The 20,538-nt window shown below is 38.4% G+C and overlaps 1 protein-coding gene across 2 annotated transcripts in view; it reads left to right on the top strand.

Moving 5' to 3' along the window:
- ELL2 (elongation factor for RNA polymerase II 2) overlaps positions 1-20,538 on the top strand; it is a 74,149-nt gene that overhangs the window by 30,831 nt on the left and 22,780 nt on the right. For both annotated transcript variants that reach the window (XM_002815753.6, XM_009240914.4), the window contains 2 exons: positions 11,025-11,146; positions 16,635-16,798. In XM_002815753.6, the coding sequence (XP_002815799.1) occupies positions 11,025-11,146; positions 16,635-16,798 (286 nt within the window). The remainder of the gene's footprint in view (positions 1-11,024; positions 11,147-16,634; positions 16,799-20,538) is intronic.

Here is a 20,538-nt window from a genome sequence, read left to right as displayed (position 1 = left end):
TTCTTCTCAAACCATTGAGAGAGAAACAACTTGGAACTGGAAGTGCAAAGGGAGAATTCTAAAGAAAGCGTTTTAAAAAGGAGAAAGAACAAGAAAGCAGGACACCATTTCCTACCTTTGGTATTCTCCAAATAGTTGGCACCAATTCTCATAAAAAAAAAATGGCACAAAATGGTGCATATTTTTACACACACACTTTTGTAATGTTCATTTAAGATTTGACTACAGTTTAATTAATTAAAATGATATACCCCAAATATTGTATGTCTTGTTGCTGTTTCTCCTTCTTTAGCATAGACTGTGGTCTTGTGCCTTTGGTCCCCAGGGAGGACTTACCACAGTGGCTGCCTCAGCAATTCCAGTCTCTCATCATTCCTTCCTTAACCAGAGCATTTCTGAGTCTGTTTGTAATACATGTTGGGTTTCCCCGTAAGATTTGTTTTGAAAAAAGCATTCGGTAACTTGTAATACATGTTGGGTTTCCCCTTAAGATTTGTTTTGAAAAAAGCATTCGGTAACTTTACCCAAGAAAAGGCTCAAAAAAATTGAAAGCAGAGAATTAAGAGCTAAATATACTTCTAAATCTATATGGAAATATTCTGCAGACTTAACTATTGTTTGTCTTATTGGACTTACAAGTTTTCTTGGTGACATTGATTAGGTTGGGGTGAAACCATGTATTTTACAAAATCTAGGGCTTGGACTTTTTGAGACTTCTGTTAACCTTGAGGACTTGCAGGTGTCAAATACCAGTCTCTCCCTAGATTTACACAACTGCTGCTGACTGCAGTCATGAATTCTAAGCCCACGTACATTTGCCAGCAGTTCTTCCTGGCATAATGCAAAAGAACGTTGCTCAAGGCTCCAGGGTACAAGGAGAGGAGATTGGCAATGAATTGGAAGTTGCCATTCATATTTAAGATTTTTTTTCCTTGTAGAATTCAGGTTTGGGCTTTGTTTCTGAGAAACCATTTTTTAAAACAAAATTCTGCTTCCTACTTGACAAGAAGAATTACTAAACTTAGAATTATTTAGTATGGTTACATTCTAAATTCTTTAAAAATACAAAATGGTTTTAAAGAGGTTGGGTCATACTTTCAAATGGAATTTCGTGAAGCCGGAGTATTCGGCGAGTATTTTAATAAAGACGAAGAAACTTTTTAGAAAGAAAAATGTATAATATGAACTTAAGTCCCACAAACCCAGGAAGCCACTTGGCCTAGGCTTTGGGGCTAAACATAGCACAAGAGAGGTTAGAAACTTTCTCATCCTGACATTTGTACCACACAGCAGGCAGCTGTGTGGGAGTTTTTTTGTTTTTTGTTTTTTGTTTTTTTACCCTTCCTTTCATCTTGTAATTTATTTTTGCCTTCTCTGGGGAACCCTGGTTCTCAACAGATTCTTAAGTCATCTATTTCAAATCCATTTATAATTTTTTAGTATCCCTGACATAAGGCACCTTCTGAGTGAATTTAATCTAATTCTAAGTTTCTTCAGATAAATCTAACAAATATTTATTAGGTATCTACTCTACTGTGTTTCAAATATATATAAAAGTGGGTAAGACCGGCCGGGCGCAGTGGCTCACACCTGTAATCCCAGCACTTTGGAAGGCCAAGGTGGGCAGATTACGAGGTCAAGAGTTTGAGACAAGCCTGACCAACATGGTGAAACCATGTCTCTACTAAAAATACAAAAATTAGCCGGATGTGGTGGTGCAAACCTGTAATCCAAGCTACTCAGGAGGCTGAGGCAGGAGAATCGCTTGAACCCAGGCGGCGGAGGTTGCAGTGAGCCAAGATCGCGCCGCTGTGCTCCAGCCTGGGCGACAGAGCGAGACTCTGTCTCAAAAAAAAAAAAAAAAAAGTGAGTAAGACCATGGTCCTTGTCTCCAAATAACTCACAGTCTAGTGGGAGAGAAAGGCAAATAAATGAGTACTTAGCATATACAATGTAGTGAAGGCAGCAGTAGCGATGAGCGCCTGGAAGTGAGGGGACCATGGGGACTCAGAAAGCGGGCTTCTAAATGCACCTCACTGGGAAAGCAAAGGCTCCTGAGGGAAGGACTCCCAAGCTGAACTCACATTAAGTTAGCATGAGCTAAGGCAAGAAGTGGGGACACAGAGAAGCATGTTCCGGCACCCAACAAGCACGGTATTGCTGCTGGAACATGAAATACAAGGTGGAGATGAGGCCCAGTTAAACAGGTTTAGTAGCAAGAGTGCTGACAAGGAAACTTATATATACTATTAAGACTTAGCTTACATCTACTACTGGTAAGTAGTAGGAAGTCATGAAGAAATAAATGACCCTTGAGACTGACAGAGTCATATTGACATTTTGTAAGAATAGTTGTTGATAAAACTGAATGATTAGAGGATGGCAGCTGAATGATTAGATGACGGGATTGAGAACAGTTCAAAAATGGAGGCCGAAAGCCAAGTTGTCCAGGCAAAAGGTAATACTGAGTCAAAGCAGAGGAAAGAATATAGATTTAAGAAATGTTTCAGAAGGAAAAAGCAGTAAGTCTTACGATTATGTGGATGTTGAGGGGTGTGGAGTAGTGCGAGAGAGAGGAGTCAAATTTCACTCATCAGGATGCCAGTAATCTCAGCACTAAATGAATGATGGCTTATTAACTGGGCAATGTGGGAAGGTGGAAAGATTTAGGAACGAGATGATAATTTAGTTTATATCAGCTTTGTATATTTAAATTTTGGAAGGGACTGGTTAATAAAACAAAAATGAAATGCAGCTTTATGATAAGTTGCTGAACCCAATGGGAGGTTTTAGTTTTTGCCACCAAAGAAGAACTTGTGGCTTAGCCCAGCCATGACTGCATTTTGAAGAAACTATTTAGATTTTCTCGATGGCTGTCTCACTTCTCTTTCAAAACCACTTTGGCACTTGGTTCAACTTTGCATTCATTTTTAAACAAAGTTTCTGTTCTCGCATGCTCCATAGTCTGTATACCTTTTCCCTGATGCAATATCTCTAGTACTAATCTGCTATTTCCATCTTTCCTCTGCCAGTAACTGTCATCACCCCTTTTTTCGTGGAAATACCCAACTACCAAACAACACACTCAGACACCTGGGTTCTTCTAGATACTTTTTAGCCATGAAGCTACAAAAATGAATCATAAGAAAACTCCCTTTGAAGCCCCTTTTTAGCTGACGAAACCAACATTGGTCAGTTGTACAGTATTTAAAAATAAGAAGTACACTTAACCAGTTAATGGATTCATTTACATTAAGGTGCTCATTATCACATTCAAAGTAAAATATATGTACATATATATGTGTATATATATGTCTATATGTACACATACACATACTGAAACAATTCCATTCTTCCAGGCAAAATATCCTGGAGTCATCCTTGATTTCTCCCCTTCATTTCTTATATTTAATATGTCTAGGAATCCTGCTGCCTGTACCTGCAAAATACATCCCAAATCCATCCATTTCTCCCTGTCCTGGTCCTAGGCATCATTATCTCGTTCCTGGACTTTTATACATATGTGCCACAATGGCAGGAATCTTTGTCAGTTTTATTCACTACTATGTCATAGAAACCTAAACAGTGCCTAGCACGGTAGTACTCAGTTAATATGTGTGGAATAAGTGAATTAAATGAAAGAATCAATTAATCCATGTCATCTTACCAGACACACTAACATTTAGAAGGCTAGTTTCATATTAATAGAGAAGCCATATTAAGAGAGCCAAAAATTACTCAAGGTAGTTTTTTGTAATTTCAGTTATATAGCAACTGAGTGTATTGGGTGTATTTGATTTTTAAAAACTACTACTTTACTTCCATCGATGTTATTGTGTATTTGTAATTAAAATTGGTTTTGAAATGTTGCCATTGATGATATTTTCTCCAAAATGGTCATAAATTTAAAAGAATACATTAGGGATGAGAATGCAGTTCTCAGGAATTATTTTTCTAATAAGACTATATCCTACGGAAATAAGAGAAATAGGAAACCTCAGTATTAGGCTGCTCTACTCTTTAATCCAGAACTAGAAATTTTAATACTGGATCCAGGGGAACCATGTGAAAAATAACAAGGAAAGCAATTTCACCTTACTTTTTCCTTGCTTAATATACATCTTGCTAAAGAGGAACAATGGAAGGAAATAAATGGACTTATTTTTCCTGAATTATTTATTAATTATAATTCCTGAATTATTGTTATATGACCTGAATTTTGGGGATAACTGCCAATATTTCTCTTTGTGCTAGAAAAATTTGGCATTTTGCACTACTCTCCTCAGTAAAATAGCTATCATATGGAAATTTCAGATGGCTCTAATATGTGTTGGATCCTCTCTACCCCCTGCCCTTCCCTGTCAGTAGGAATATTTAGCTCTTATTGATTTCTCTAATACTTAACTTTTTCTATTGCCAGTGAAGGCTACCCTCCCCTTCCTACTCCTCCACCCTTCAGCATTGGTTTGCACATCTGGGCTGATCTGAGAGGCTTTTTTTTTTTCTCCCCTCAACCCATAATGTTTGGGCCTAAAGTCATAACTGCAGGTCTAGATTTAAAAATAGCATATGTGGCTTTCAGGTTGAGGTTTCTATTTTCTGTTCTGATTCTAGATTATTCTGTCCCTAAACTGTGGAACCTGAATAGTACATGCAAATATATTTCTCTAGCTTAAATTATATTTTCTAGATTTAAGGAAATCACAGAATCAAGAGTCTAGAAATAATTTGAGAACAACAGAGAATTCTAATGTTTAAATGTTTGCAGTAAGTTTGTATCTAAGCTAATATATACAGTCTATATATAGTCAAATAATAGATATTAGATAAAATTAAGAGATGGACTGGCTTCCTGGGATGCTGGAGGGGAGGTGGGTTCTGAGGCCATACAAATTGGGAAACTATTCAGTATGAGAGGACCCACAGCAAAGAAAGTTATTTTGTTTAACCTGGCATTTCCTAAATTTATTTGAGGAAAGAACCCCTCTTTCACATAGGGAAACTTTTCAGCATGCTTCGGAAATGGCTGGTGGAAAGCAAGCAAACACTTCAGTTCTAGGCCTGGCTCAGGCATTAATCCACCTTTTCATTTAACAAATATGCATTGAGTGACTACTTTGTGCCACGCACCGCTTGAGGTGCTGACAATATATTCAGGGAACACAACAGACAAAAGCCTCTGTCCTTGCAGAGCTTATATTCTAGTGGAGGGGGAAAGACTATAAACATAATATGCTAGTATTACAAGGTAATGAGTGTTTCAGACAGCCATGGAGCAGGCTCGGATTTGTAGTACAGGGATTGTCAATTTAAATAGGGCTCTAACTTGAACAAATCACTAAGCCTCGTTGTCCCTAATCTATAAAAAAGAAATTATAGATGATCTTGGCCCACTCAGCTATATGAGTCCACTTTAACACCAGGAATTGTCATATCAAACCATAGTACTGCTGGTTCATTGAGCATTTACAATCACCTTATCAGAAAAGGTGTCTGTCAAACAAGAGTTCTGTAAGTTTGAATGTTTTGCAATCCCACAGAAGAACAAAACGCTTAAATAAATGAAGAAAACCGTTGCTGGTTCTATTTTTAATCTAATGTATACCTCAATCCAATATTGAGTAGAAAGTATTTGACTCAAGGACAGGAAACCTGCAGTAAAGGTACCAACAGCTTTTCAGCAGATGTTAGCATTCACATAAGAGAAAGTTGCAGCAGTGTGCACATTGTGCTTCTGCCCTAGATCCTTATGTAAATAGGACGTCCGTGACTTGGTGTTGAAATGACCTTTCAGGCAGTATTCTGTTGCCACATGCCTGAGCTTGTATCCCAGAGTAATTAGACGTTTTGACTTATACATCTTGGTATACAGTGTTTATGCTAATTATAAATGTCTGAAAGTTTCCTGAAACTTTTTCTTTGTAGCTTTTTATCGAAGACAGACAGGAGGTTGGGAGGAGGGTTGTGGATTGTGGTCCTAAGCCTTTGATTTTCAGTCTCTCATTTTTGGAATGAAAATTAAAATCTGCTTTTCCAGTTGCTGAGACATGGTGGTATATTTTTATATTCTTCATCTTGAACAAGAAACTGTTTGGAACCACAGCATTTTAATACTTTTTAAATAATATTTTATTCTTAAGGCATTTAGCTAAAAATTCAAGATTATGAGTCCCTAAATAAAAAGTTGTTCCCAACTGACCTGTAGGAATAGCTTAAAATACTAAAATTAAAATGGAGAAGTTTCTATCTCACAAAGGAATGGTCTTCCAAAAATATTGTTTCAAAATCAGACGTCAAAACTTATTTCCTGTGGTGATTACCTCAGTCCTCAAAGCTGACCCTAGGTCTACCAGTAGCAGTCAGTACATTTTCACTTCCTCCTCCTCGTATTTCATGAACCTGAAGGCTAGTTTTTAAGAAAATGCTTTATAACCTTTTTGGAAAAAAGAACTGTCTAGATACACAATGGAATAGGCTCCTGCATATCAGAGGGGACTGATGCATATCCACAGGTTCCTCTGAAACTCTGCCTGAATGGCTTTAGAAGATTAGACAAGGTCTCAGACCCACCCTAGCTCTGGCCTTCAACAATCCCACAGGTTCTGGTCTGCTCTGAAGTTGCCATAGTTTAGTTCTAAAGCTTCACTCTCACCAACCTGCCCTAATTGTCATATATTACCTGCTCTTTCCAATAAGTCTCCTGCTTCCTGTCCATTGGCCAAATTGTTACACAGCCTTACCAGCCATAAACATAAGTGCTACCTTATATACCCATTTCATTCTTAAGAGTATACTTGGATATTGATACAATTAACTTTGTGTCTAATTAATATATCTTCAAGAAATTAGATGCATTAAGTCTACAAACCCTTTTGAAATTTTAAGGATGTAAAATTTGCCTGAAAACATCTTGCTCTTGAAAAGCTTCAGATTAGCTCAGACCATACCATCTGCATTGATGCTGCTCTGAAACTACCAAGAAAAGGCAATGTAGAACTCTGATTGGCCTGGGCTTCATGTCCCTCTGTTCCCTAACCTCTAAGCTCCACTTCAGCTCCATAGCTGCAAAGAAACTCAGGACATGCATCAAGAGTCACCCTTTGGTCCCAAAGTGAACACTATTTGCCCTGATGCCTGCCCCTGCCCTGTCTGCATACTGCTCAAATATACCCATAGTGTTACACGTGGGTAGGAGAGACTGTTGAGAAGTTCTGCTATCAGAGGTGAGGACAGAGGTGGTTTGTTACTGATCTTTAGCAGTCTGAGAATCTTATCATTGTGTGTGGCATATGGTAAGAACAAGGAAAAATGGTAGGGATTAAAAGCACTCTGCAGATAAGTTACTCTGTATTTCTTTTTTTTTTCACTTTATTTTTTATTTTTATAGAGATAGGGTCTCACTATGTTGCCCAGGCTGGTCTCGAACTCCCAGGCTCAAGTGATCCTCCCACCTCAGCCTCCCAGAGTGCTGGGATAACAAGTGTAAGTCACCACACCCAGCCTCTGATTTCTTTTCTAAGGGGATGACCTATTTCTGTTTATAATCCAAAATTTCTCAGCCTTGGCCCTACTGATATTTTGTACTGCGTAATTGGAGGGAATGTCCTGTGCAGTGTAGGGTGTTTGGCAGTATCTCTGGCCTCCCACTACATGCCAATAGCACCCTCCCAGACCAAATGTCCTCTGGGGGACAAAATTGCCCCTTGTTAAGAACCACTGTTTTAATCTATGTGTAACACAAATTTCAAAACACTTTGGTGAGTACATAGCATGGATTATGATTTTTTAAAAACTTTGTTTCTTTTTAAGCTGATTCTATTCTAGTCATGATCATATTTTTTAAATCTGTAGCTTTTTTCCTACTGAAGAGACTTTTAAAAAACAAGAATATGAAAGTCTTCTGTGTCCACCATCAGGCCAAACTATAATGCTTTAAGAGAAAAAAATGCATAGAAAGATAATTATTTTACCTTAAAAAGTATAAATGTTACTTAAGAAGTTAGGATTGGGTGGTTTGGAGAATGAGAAAGGAAAAAGCTACATTTAAGTAACAAAGGTTTGTTAAGAGCTTTCTGTAACACTCTGTTTAGTGGACATTTGAACTAAAGGTCTCCAGCCATTAAGTTAAAAGTTTTCACTAAAAGAACACTGCACATTTGCAGAATTTGAGTACAGACTCTAATCACTCTGGAAAAATAGGGGGAAAAAACTGTACAATTCAAGCTTTTAAAAATGCAATTTAGGCCGGGCGCAGTGGCTCACGCCTGTAATCCCAGCACTTTGGGAGGCCAAGGCCGGCGGATCACGAGGTCAGGAGATCGAGACCATCCGGGCTAGCACAGTGAAACCCTGTGTCTACTAAAAATACAAAAAATTAGCCGGGCGTGGTGGCGGGCGCCTGTAGTCCCAGCTGCTTGGGAGGCTGAGGCAGGAGAATGGTGGGAACTGGGAGGCGGAGCTTGCAGTGAGTTGAGATTATGCCACTGCACTCCAGCCTGGGCGACAGAGAGATTACATCTCAAAAAAAAAAATGCAGTTTAGAGTCTACCAGATAGGATGGTCTTACATTCTATGATAGGTATGGAAGTACTGCTATATTCCCAAACCTGAGCTATGCAGTAGGGAAAACTTTAGATCTAAACCAAAGCTGGAGCCTCATAGGAAGATGAATTATCATATGGAGATGAGACCTCTTTAAAACCACTTTAAAAATTTCTCCAACTAGGTTCTGCAGATCTAGATGAAGGGTTAGGGGAGAAGATGGATGGAAGTTAAATGAGTCATGCCTAGGGAGGGGATTTCATTCAGGTGTCCACACCTTTCTTACCTATCTAGGCATATCCCTTCTCTGTCAGCAGAACCCTGCTCTTCCCAGAAAAACAAAAGCAGACATTAGTGAGTACTGTTATACCAGTATGCAGGTAGCCTTATGTTCCCTTGTGCCTGACGCAAGCATTCCTTTGGCTCCTGTTTGCCTCTACTGCTGTAGGATTAAGAAGTTGCCAATATATGTATGCCAACTAGGCGCTGAGTGTGCACACCCAGTAAGACAGCCTGATGAGTACCTACCTACAGAGTAAATTAAGACTTGTTCACAAAGTTACAGCACTTTAGAACTGGGGAAAGTTTTGGGAATTAAAGAGTAACGTTAGGGCCCTCAAAAGATATTTATAAAATAGATAAAAACACAGAAACTTGTGCCAAGAGTTGTCTCTAATTTCAAGTAGGGAGTCAAAGATAGTTTAAATTCATGGATGATGGAGGCTCTATGGAGTATTATCTATCTATAGTATCTTTGGTGAAATTTGACTTTTTAAAGCTCTACACAAGTCGTCTGAATCTCCTTTCAAAAAACATTTTTCTTTGACTTATTTCTTCTTGTTCATTTATTCCTTCAACAAATATTTATTATATGTCTACTATGTGCCAGATACTACAATTGTCTCCCTTCTTACCTTTTTTTCTTTTTACCTTTTTCCAGGGTTGGGAGGAAGGGAAGGCAGGAATTGGTGGCTGCAGTTCTTTCCTATAGGTCAAGGTTTGGGAGACTTTTAGATTGAGCAAGTCAGTGGTTGCAGGTTGTCTTGCAGGGCAGAGCAAAGGCAGTAATCATACATGGCTGTGCCCATGCCTGTGCCCATTCATGAGTGTGAGTGCATACACACTAAGCAGCAAGTTAGTGCTGAGCCTTCATCTTATAATGGAAAGGACAGATTTTTTGGAGAATGAGGATTATAAAACACTTTTCCCTTCCCTACTTGTCTGCTAAATTACTAAGACTGTATGTTTGGGAGCTGAAGTTTGGTTAAGTCATATTTTACATTCTTGCCAACTAATCCTTTTTTTTTAATTATCACCTAACACCATGCAGACCCAAGGGAGGAAAGGTTTCAGACACTAGGAAGAGTGGAGCAGTTGAAGGACAGAAGATTCCAATTGTACACACCTTTTTTGAGCCCCTACTACGTATCAGGCAATGTGGCCAATGCAGGATCTCAGTGGTCTTTAACAACTCTGTCCCTTTGCTCCTGGGACTTCCCATATAGTAGGGAAGCCAGCCCTTGAACGAGAGTGTAGAAAATACATCTGCCTGTGGTGAAACCCCGTCTCTACTAAAAATATAAAAAAATTAGCTGAGCGTAGTGGTGGGCACCTATAATCCCAGCTACTCAGGAGGCTGAGGCAGAGAATTGCTTGAACCAGGGAGGTGGAGGTTGCAGTGAGCCAAGATCGCGCCACTGCAGTCCAGCCTAGGCAACACAGCGAAGACTCCATCTCAAAAATAAATAAATAAATATTAAAAATTTAAAAATAAAAATAACAACAACAACAAAGAAAATACATCTGCCTGTTCCACAGTGTTTCCTGGGGCTTAGCCTAGGAGTGACCTACAGAATCATCTCTGTAGGCTGCAGATCCTGTTTCTGTAAACATGAGGATGTATAATGGCATCTTAGGGCAGCAGTTTTTACCTGTGAATGTAATTATGGCATTAACCTTATGCTGTTACTCTTGTTCAAAAATACTACTCCAAGAAGCAAGAATTAAAATGAAATGTGTTTTTTTATTATAAGAGCCAAAGATTCGGATATGGACTCTATCTCAGAGATTGCTTCAATATCTAGAAGCTATTTAGAAGGAGGTCATGTAAGCCAAAGACAAAACTTGTATAGCTCAAAAGAGAAAGAGCTTTTTACAGATTCACTAATAACTCTTTCATATGAACTGTAACCATTTGCTACTTTGAAATGAAAAGGGTTCCTCTTAGAAACTAATAGAAACTATTGAGCAGAAGTGATTACTGACACTTAAAGGTAGAAAATGGAAATAAGAATCTGGTAAGTTATAGGCATGTTTGCCAGATTCCTTGAATTGTTTGGTCATTTAAATGCTGTGAGGATGTATATATCAAAAGGGCTTAGGTCTAAAATGATTTTCACTAGAAAAACCAGTAAGTCAGTCTTAAGACTTTTCTATGGCAAATTTATAATTTGAGGTGTTTCTCTCTTTTCCCCTCATTTTAGCTTGTCAAAATTCCCAAAAATGATCCCCTCAATGAAGTTCATAACTTTAACTTTTATTTGTCAAATGTGGGCAAAGACAACCCTCAGGGCAGCTTTGACTGCATCCAGCAAACATTCTCCAGGTAAGTACTTTTCAAGGTACACCGAAGGGGAAAAATTTTTTATTTAAGAGGGTTTTAGAAAATTAAACAATAAAATACATAGTAGTCATCCATAAACGTGTATTAAATTGAATTACAGAGCTCATTTATTTATCTGAAAAATATTAAGCACCTACTGTGTAATAGAAATTTCATTTGTAATGGGGATATAATCACAACAGTTCAAAGATTTTTGGCCTAATGGGGCTTTTAAGGTACAGAAGATATTTTTTAACCTATAAAAATGCAGTTTTTAAAAACTAAAGGCAATTTGAGGATTTTTTTAGAAATATTTAATTCATTGAATTTAAGCAAGAATCTTATAGCATATTTGAGGCTCATACTCCAGGGTAAAGAAGTTAAAAATATCCATCTTGCATGTTGCCTTCCTTCTTCCCTGTTCAAGCCATGTTCTAAGGTAGAAGGTAGATTTTTAAACATCTTTATTCTACAGCTGCATGGAAACTAGAAGTTGACCCAGTAAAGCAGTCTCTTCTTCTTCTTAAAAAAAAAGAAAAAATAAAAAAAGGAGGGAGGAAGACAAGAATATACACACCCACACCCTAGGGTACCATGGAACGCTTATCTACTTAGATCCTCTGTAAACAATAAGCCACTTGTTTCACTCTTCATTGCTTTGGTTGTTTCTGATTAAAGAATAGGCCCTTGAGCAGAAGGAGTTTGTTCTGCCCCTGGATATAGACAAGGGAGGTTAGGGTCTCTCTCATTTCCTCCTCATGTAAGGCTTTGACATTAGCCCCAAGTACCCTAGACCAGCGTATCTCTGTGACTTATCTGTGCAGCACTTGAAACTATGTAAGTACTTGCTCAATGTGGGGGAAAAGAAGAAGCAAAGTTATGTTTCCAGCAGGTACAGGAGGCAGAGATACAAAATAAGACACTGACAGAGTTTTACCTTTATCCTCCCATTTAAGGTGACTAAGTAACTTTTTGTTATTTAATCTGTCATTTTCCCCGAGGATATATTCATGTTGCTTTCTGAAAATTACCCACCTTCAAACTTAAATGTTTTGGCATAAATTGCTATATTGTAGATTATATGGACTTTTCTGTGCTGTCCACTGTGATGGCCACTGGCCACATTGGCTATTTACATTTCAACTGATAAAAAATTAAATAAAATTTAAAACGTCGTTGCACATTCACACTAACTAACCACATTTTATGGTCTCAGTAGCTACCTGTTACTATCATAGTAGACAGCACAGTTATATAACATTTTCACTCTTGCAAAATGTTCTATTGATCAGCACTATGACAGATTATGGAATCACCAAGTATAAGGGTCCTTAGTGATTGTGTGAGTCAATCCCTTCATTTCACAGATGATTTATCCAGAGTTATGTAGCTGGTTAGTTAGTGGCTAGGCTAAATGAGAACTGAGTTCTTCTAATTCCCACCCCAGTATTCTTTACACACAACATGGTACACTAATTTTTAATTGTGGTGCTTGTCTCTAGATTGTTGTTTGATATCAAAATGTGAGCACATTTTGATATCAAATTGAACAATATCCCCTTAGGAATTTTATTAAGGAGCTTAATCCTCTCTTCAAAAGCATTCATATCATTGTAAGTAATATGGCTTTACTCTTACATTATATATACCCTGTGTGGTTATTCTACCTTCCTTGTTTGGAAAAGGATTTAAGGTCACTTACAAAACTATATATGATGCAGTAAGAGAATAGAAACACTTATTGTGAGAATACTGGGGCAAATGTATCCGCTCTGTATAATCCAAGGTGCTTTATAAAATGAGGTAGTAAGGGTATAAATTGAAGCCTGCCACTAGGAAAACAAAAGCACTAGCTTTTGTTCTTAGGCTTTCACTTCGCAGTCTGGCAAGCTGACCTGTCCATAATCTGGCTCCACCTTTTCCATTCAATTTAATTTCCATTTTCCTTATGGATCTTTTCTCTCTAACCACAGTGCATGCTCTTCAAGGTCAGAGGCTTTCTTATGCCCTTTTTCTAATTTCACAGTGCTGACTGAGCTCAAAATACATGCTTATTGACTCAACCTGGAGATAAAAGGGTAAAAACAGATGCTCAGTAAATAAATGTTCAACAAATACAAATTAACTAGTCTTCTTATCTATATTTTTAAACTTCCTTGATTCTCACTTTTCTCATATATAAAATGAAATCAATCTCACAGTCAAAATTGCCTTTCAAAAATTCCTTAAATCTACCCATTTTCAGGCTTAGTGAAAAATATATAGTCTGGGACCTATAGTGTATAATAATGCACACTTAAGCGAAGGAAATGGTGAGCTAGGCTAGAGAAAGACTAAGGGAGCATTTATATACATTTGTCTAAAATATTTAAACTTTCAGGGTAATTCGGTTGAGAAGGGATGAGTGAAGAATTCTAGAGAGTACCTTCTTGCCTACAGGGTTTAGCTCCGTTTGTTTTGCATAAAGATCTGTTTTCTGACTTTGCATGAGTGGCAGTGTGTTCAGCTTATTCTCACTATGTAAATTACTTAGTAAATAATAGGAAGAGATGTTGAAATACAAACTTTCTGCCACCAGACCTTCACTCTGTTGCTGTCATTTTCTCCCACTCTCCCGGCTCTTTCCCACTTCCTCTGAGGATTACCTTCTCTTCTCTCAGCATTCCTTTCTCAGTGGTTTTTTTTTTCCTTTGGCGTGCAAACGTGCTCAAGTCTGTCTTATTAAAAAAGAAAATAAAAAACAAAAACAACCTCTCATACATTCACTTCTCAACCCAAAGTCTGGCTTCAGTGCCCACCATTCCACTGAAACTGCTTCCCCAAGGGAGCTGTGACCTCCCTGCCCCCAAAATCCACTGGATGTGTTATTGGTTCCTTATTATTCTGGACTTGTTGCCAGTGTTGCACACTGTTGACCACTCTCTCCTGCTTGTAGCGTCTGTTCCAGTGGCTTACATTACACAGTACTCTTCTGGTTTCCTTCCTACCTCTGTAGCTGTGGCTTTTCAGTCTCGTGGTCTTCTTTTCTTCCTTTTGCTTAAATACTAGTGTTCTTCACAGTTGGTTCCCTCCTGAGACCCCTTTTCTCCTCATTCCTTCAAGGTCACCATCTCCAACACTGAACTTATGTTCTTTCTCCCAGTCCTATCTCCGAACCTGTCCTTCGTCTTGTGTTCAGTGTTTCAGTACATAGCAGCTTCCATATACCTCGTGACCTGGGCATGATCTTTAACTTTTTTCCCCCACCTCTCTCTGACTGCGGCCACCTTTTGTCAGTTCCACTTCCTCACTATCTCTGGAAGCTGTGTACTATTCTACACTCTCACTGCCCTACTCTGGTTCATGCCATCACTGCTTGCCTGTAATCCTTCAGTAGCATCCTAACTGGCCTCTCTTCTTTCCTTCTGGTGTCCCCCTTCCTCTCAATCTGTCCTCCATCCAGATTGAGCTTTCTGCAATACAAATGAGTTATTTTCTCTCCCCTGATTTCAGCCTCTCGTTATCCTTTGGATAAGGTCCAAAATCTGTAACACATGACCCTCAGAGCCCTTTGTGATGTATTTCTCATTCCCTCTTCAGCTTCAGCTGTAATTGTCCTTCCCAACTTTCTTTGGACAATTTGAAAACCTTCTTTTTGCTCTTCCTGGGCCTGCACAGATTAGTTGTCCTCCCTGAACACTTTCATTCTTCTTCCTCCTTGTCCAGTCATCTTTCTAGATCACCTCAGGCATCACCTCCTCTGGGAAGTCCAGGTGAGATTACCTTTCTGGGAGTCCTCTGCTCCCTGGAATTTGTCACACTGTGTTATGATTTCCAGTTTGCCCATCCTTGTCACCCATTAGTTCCTTGAAAGAGGGACCACAACTGTTAGTTCTTGTCACAACCTCTCTGCTTCACACATGGCTAGGCATGCAGTCCCTGCCCAATAAATATTTATGAGATGAATTAACTGGTTTTTTTTGTGTGTGTTTTTCTTAAATAGCATTTGTAAAGACAGTTATTAGCAATTTATAAAGATTTTATCAGCCAGGTGCGGTGGCTCACACCTGTAATCCCAGCACTTTGGGAGGCCAAGGCGAGTGTTCATGAGGTCAAGAGATCAAGACCATCCTGGCCAACACGGTGAAACCCTGTCTCTACTAAAAATACAAAAATTAGCTGGGCATGGTGGCATGTGCCTGTAGTCCCAGCTACTTGGGAGGCTGAGGCAGGAGAATCGCTTGAACCCAGGAGGCAGAGCTTGCAGTGAGCCAAGATTGCACCACTGCACTCCAGCCTGGCAACAGAGCGAGACTCCATCTCAAAAAAAATTATCAACCCTTATTTCTTTGTATTATAACAAAGTTACTTCTAATTAAGTTTGGAAATAGATGATCAGAGCTGTAGTGTTACTTTCATTATTTTTATATTCCAGTTTGTTTTCAGGCCATAGCAATTTCTTTATAAAATACCAGTTATGACTGTGACCATGATCACCCTAATATTAACATGTTACTTTGAAACAGAGCCATCTTCTAGGTCCATGTTAATATTCATTATTATTTCAATAAAAGGTGTTTTGTTCTGTTTTGTTTTTTTGAGATGGGGTCTCATTCTGTTGCCCAGGCTGGAGTGCAGTGGCGCCATCTCAGCTTACTGCAACCTTCACCTCCTGGGCTCAAGAGACCCTCCCACTTCAGTCTCCTGAATAGCTGGAACTTCAGGCACACGCCACCGCACCCAGCTAATTTTTGTAGAGATGGGGTTTCTCCATGTTGCCCAGGCTGGTCTCAAACTCCTGAACTCAAGCAATCCACCTGTCTTGGCCTCCCAAAGTGTTGGAATTACAGGCATGAGCCACCGTGCCTGGCCTTAAAAAAAAATTGCTATAAAAATCATTTGCCGTGGGTTTTCTTCAGCATTTGCTATATAAGTAGGCCATCTTATATAGAGATTTAACAAAGTAAATACAAATTCTGCAATTTTTAGGAACTTTTTGGACTAATAATATTAAAGTAAGCTTTAATGTTTGTCAGTATTTTAGCCTTAAAATTAATATCTTATTTAAAATAAAAAAGAATGTGTGGTGAGTCCGTTTCAACTAGTCAGTCTTTAAAGGATGTATATTGTGGTTTTACTAAAAGTAAACTTTTAAACTTTCCTCATGTCAGTGTTAGGTAATTCTTTAAAATAGTTAACAGTTAAATAAAAGAACTACAGTGCCCATCAGAACTCTGGTCTAACTCTAAATACTGATTTTTTTTTTTCTTTTTCAAAGTTTTATGGATTTGGTCTCTGAGAGCTCACTTCATCCATTATATAAAGAATATGAAAAAAAGTGAAGAGAAGGATCTTAGATATTTTAAATAGCATTTACATTTAAAATTAATATTAGTTATTTTAGGATTGCAAACTTAGTTGGGCTGCTGATTTTAGGATTATATAATTCTTGTTTGCCTTTATTGTACAAAATGAAGGTCATGTCTAACAAAGCCACTGACTTACTTGACAGCTCTGGAGCCTCCCAGCTCAATTGCCTGGGATTTATACAAGATAAAATTACAGTGTGTGCAACAAATGACTCGTATCAGATGACACGAGAAAGAATGACCCAGGCAGAGGAGGAATCCCGCAACCGAAGCACAAAAGTTATCAAACCCGGTGGACCATATGTAGGTTTGTATAGATATCTTTCTTCTTCTTGCTGATCGATTGGAGTAATTCAAGATCACCATAGGTAAATACCAGTAATATTAACTTAATGAAAACACAGAAACTAGTTTTCAGAACATTTTGGATAACATGGTGAGGAAAACAAAGTTATTTGTTCTCTTCAGACTGCCAGTAAATTGAAGAGCATATTTTAAAGTTCTATGACTTTCCTAAATCCTGAATCTTCGTTGACTACTTACTATTATTTTATAGTACTTGGATCTGGTCACATTACTGCATGAAGTTGCAATCGGGGTACCGTTGTGTTTTCTTTGTCACTAGATGATGTAATTTCAGTGATGGATACTATGGTTCTTGTTTTGCCTTTTTGTGGGGCTATTTTTATAGTAAAATCTATTAGTAGAATTTATGGGTTGATAATCTAATTGTTATAGATTTTACTTACATTTTCAGAGCATCTTTGTACAACAAGGATTTTTCATTACAAAAATATAAAATGTGCTTATAGCAAAGCATTACAACAGAGCATTAGAGTGATGTCTCTTTGGTTCCTCAGTTGTGATCCTCATCCTCATCTATCCATTAATTAAGACCCTATCCGACCCGCATCATTTTTATCATTAGCTCACTCAAGTGTCTGTCAGATTGAAGGGAAGTAAGACCAGACTTGCAAGATGAGTCTCTCCTTTATGAGCAGTGACCTTAACAACTTTAAGGAGTCAATTCATGGTGACTATTAACAGTAATAGAATTATCAAGAGTGAGGAGGAGCTCTTTGAGTCCTTGGTCAATTTAATAACACAAGTCACTCTATCGTAAATGATGAAAGGATATTAATTTGGAAACTTAAACGCTTACAAAAAGTCTCTTGAAGAACCAAGTCCCTTAACTAGCATCTTTCCAGGGTTTGGCTTCATTCTACTTCTGTATTTTCCCACTGCTGATCCAGCTACAGTACATTCAGCTTTGAGAAGCTCCACTAGTGTCTTTAATAAGTACTTCTTTGGAACAAAGCAAATGCTCCTGGGGCTTTGTGCTTAGCTTAGATACATTTAGTTTGGTTTAACAACAATTCATCCCCTCCCCAGATATCTGTACCCATGGGGCCTAGTTCCCTGCTCAGTAAGTTACTAGCAATGAGACTTTTCACCTTCTCTTTCCTGCTGAGTGAGGTAGCAACTTCCAGCCTCCTTTCTTTCTCCTTTATCCTCAGAAGTAACTTAATTAACTTTCTGGGTTAGTAGACTAAATCTCAAATTGTTTTTAAAACACACAAGATCTACCACACTTACATTTAAGTATAAACTATGAATGATCTACCCGTGTTGCTTGGGAAATGTTGTTTTCCTCTGCCCAATACCACTATTTTATAAACAGTGAGGCAAATTGTTGTGTTTGACAAAGGAATAGAAGACTGAAACCATCAAAACAATTTTTTTCCTTCCCGATATAACTAGCTGAAAAAAAACCCTCCCCTTGATTTATTCCAAAGCTTGAAAATCAGCGATGATGACTGCACTTTTCCATTGAATGGTCCTTGGGTGTCGTCTGTGTTCATGTGTTTTTGTTTGTTTTCAAAGAGTCAGGTACAGTTTGTTTATAGCTTACACAACAGACTTCAACACCCAAAATCCCACAGTCCATACACTTCCTAATGGTACTGGGAATTTTAGAACTTGCAAGGTTTCTTATAGGTACTACAAATAATTTACATACATTTTGGAGGTGACCACAGGACATTTGAGGTTATCAGAGTTTACATGTGAACCAAATTACACCTCCCCTCTCCTAAGAAGAGCTGGCCTCCCTCTGTATACCCTCTTCCTCCCTGCAGAGTCTTGCAGCGATCTCTGCCAATCTGGGCACTCTGTAGGCCTTTTCCTCTTTGCTTTGTCCTCAGTGTCCTAGCCACTCACCGTCACAGCACAGTGTTCTTCTGTGGTCATAAATCTTGTCTTAACCTCCTCAGCCTTTTATTCTCTAGGTCAAATAACCCCAGCTCCTTTTATCTTTTCTTAATATGGCCTGTATCCCAACCTCTTAATTATTTTATTGCTCTCCTCTGTACTGTCTCCAATTCTTCACCTCAGAGTTCAAAACTGGCCACACTATTCTTAAAAGTCTGAGCAAGGCTGGGCGCGATGGCTCACGCCTGTAATCTTAGCACTTTGGGAGGCCGAGGTGGGCGGATCACGAGGTCAAGAGATCGAGACCATCCTGGCCAACACCAACATGGTGAAACCCTGTCTCTACTAAAAATACAAAAATAAATTAACTGGGCATGATGGCGTGCACCTGTAATCTCAGCTAAGCGGGAAGCTGAGGCAACAGTATCGCTTGAATCCGGGAGGCGGAGGTTGCAGTGAGCCGAGATCATGCCACTGCACTCCAACTTGGAGACAGAGCGAGACTCCGTCTCAAAAAAAAAAAAAAAGTGTGATCATTTCTGAATACAGGGGAGCAATGGATTCAAGTATCCTGACTGGCTTTTTTGTTTTCTGTTTTGATTTTTTTTTTTACTGTATTTTGTTAGGTCATGTTTTGATCTTTTTCTTTTAACCTGATCCATTGCCAGCCCTTTCTCATATATTGTTTTCCTTCCAGGAAGCTCAGTCTGTATCTTCCTGCCTCTTTCAGTGTCTCAAAACTGTCTGATTCATCTAGTTCTTTAAAATATCAATCACCCTTCAATACTAATAAAACCCAGCACTTATTGAGTGCTTGCTGTGCACTCACATGTAGTTACTCATTGGAATCTCATAATCACCCTATGAAGAATGTTATTATTCTCTCTGTATTTTACATACCAAATTTTTGGTATTAGCAAATAGCAAATTATATGAGTGTGATCTCATTAACAAGTTCTGTGCTTTTCTTAAGACAGTAAGATATACCCCTTTAATTAATAATAGACTATATCACATAAAATGACGCCAGAAGTTCACCTATGCCAGCTTCGAGGTACCTGCAGGACAAGGTTTCTTTCAACAATGTCAGCCTGGGTAGAAGACCAATGAGAATAATGCTGATCCCACTATGGCATGGTGGTAGCGTGATGCCGGCTGACAGCTAGACTAGGGAGGAAGGCCAGTTTGAGGCAATGAAGACTGTGTTCCTAGGGGTCACCTGGCCTCATCGCCCAGGAATGTGAGTTTCTGCAACCCTCTTATGGGCAGAAGAAACCAAAATCTATTTGCCTAGAGAGGAGCAGGAAAGGCTTTAACCTAGAAAACATTATCTTCCAGTAATATTTTTACTTGTAGTCATGACATTTATATCAGTGGTAAACACTGATATAAAAAAAAAAATCACTCATCACCACTGCTTCTAATTCACCGATATTTTAAGTCTGCTCACTGACTTCTACCTAAATTTTGGAAGTGTATTAAATTATGAATTTTTATATGTACTAATATTTGTTTAGGTATACAAAATAACCAATCTAATTTCTAGGATTCTGTTTCCAATTTTTCCAACTTCAGCCCACCCTCCTTATTATTTTTTTCAATTTCTACTCTTTGTGAACAAACCTCCTTATTTTTGGTGGCAGACAAATCATTTAACATCTTACTTTTCTCAAATATTAAAAAAAAGGTGGGTATTTGAACTAGGCAAGATCTAAGGTCCTTTATAGTGCTAACATTTTGTGAATGTTCAGTATATATATTTTGGTAGTAAACTTTTTGAAAAAGTAGTCACAAATGCCAAGTGGTGGAGATTTCCCTTGCAATGGATTATGTAGT

Source organism: Pongo abelii, chromosome 4 (assembly GCF_028885655.2).
Source record: "Pongo abelii isolate AG06213 chromosome 4, NHGRI_mPonAbe1-v2.0_pri, whole genome shotgun sequence".
NCBI classification, from domain to species: domain Eukaryota; kingdom Metazoa; phylum Chordata; class Mammalia; order Primates; family Hominidae; genus Pongo; species Pongo abelii.
The sequence above is the reverse complement of the archived record's forward strand: the minus strand, read 5'-3'. Positions and strand labels throughout refer to the sequence as shown.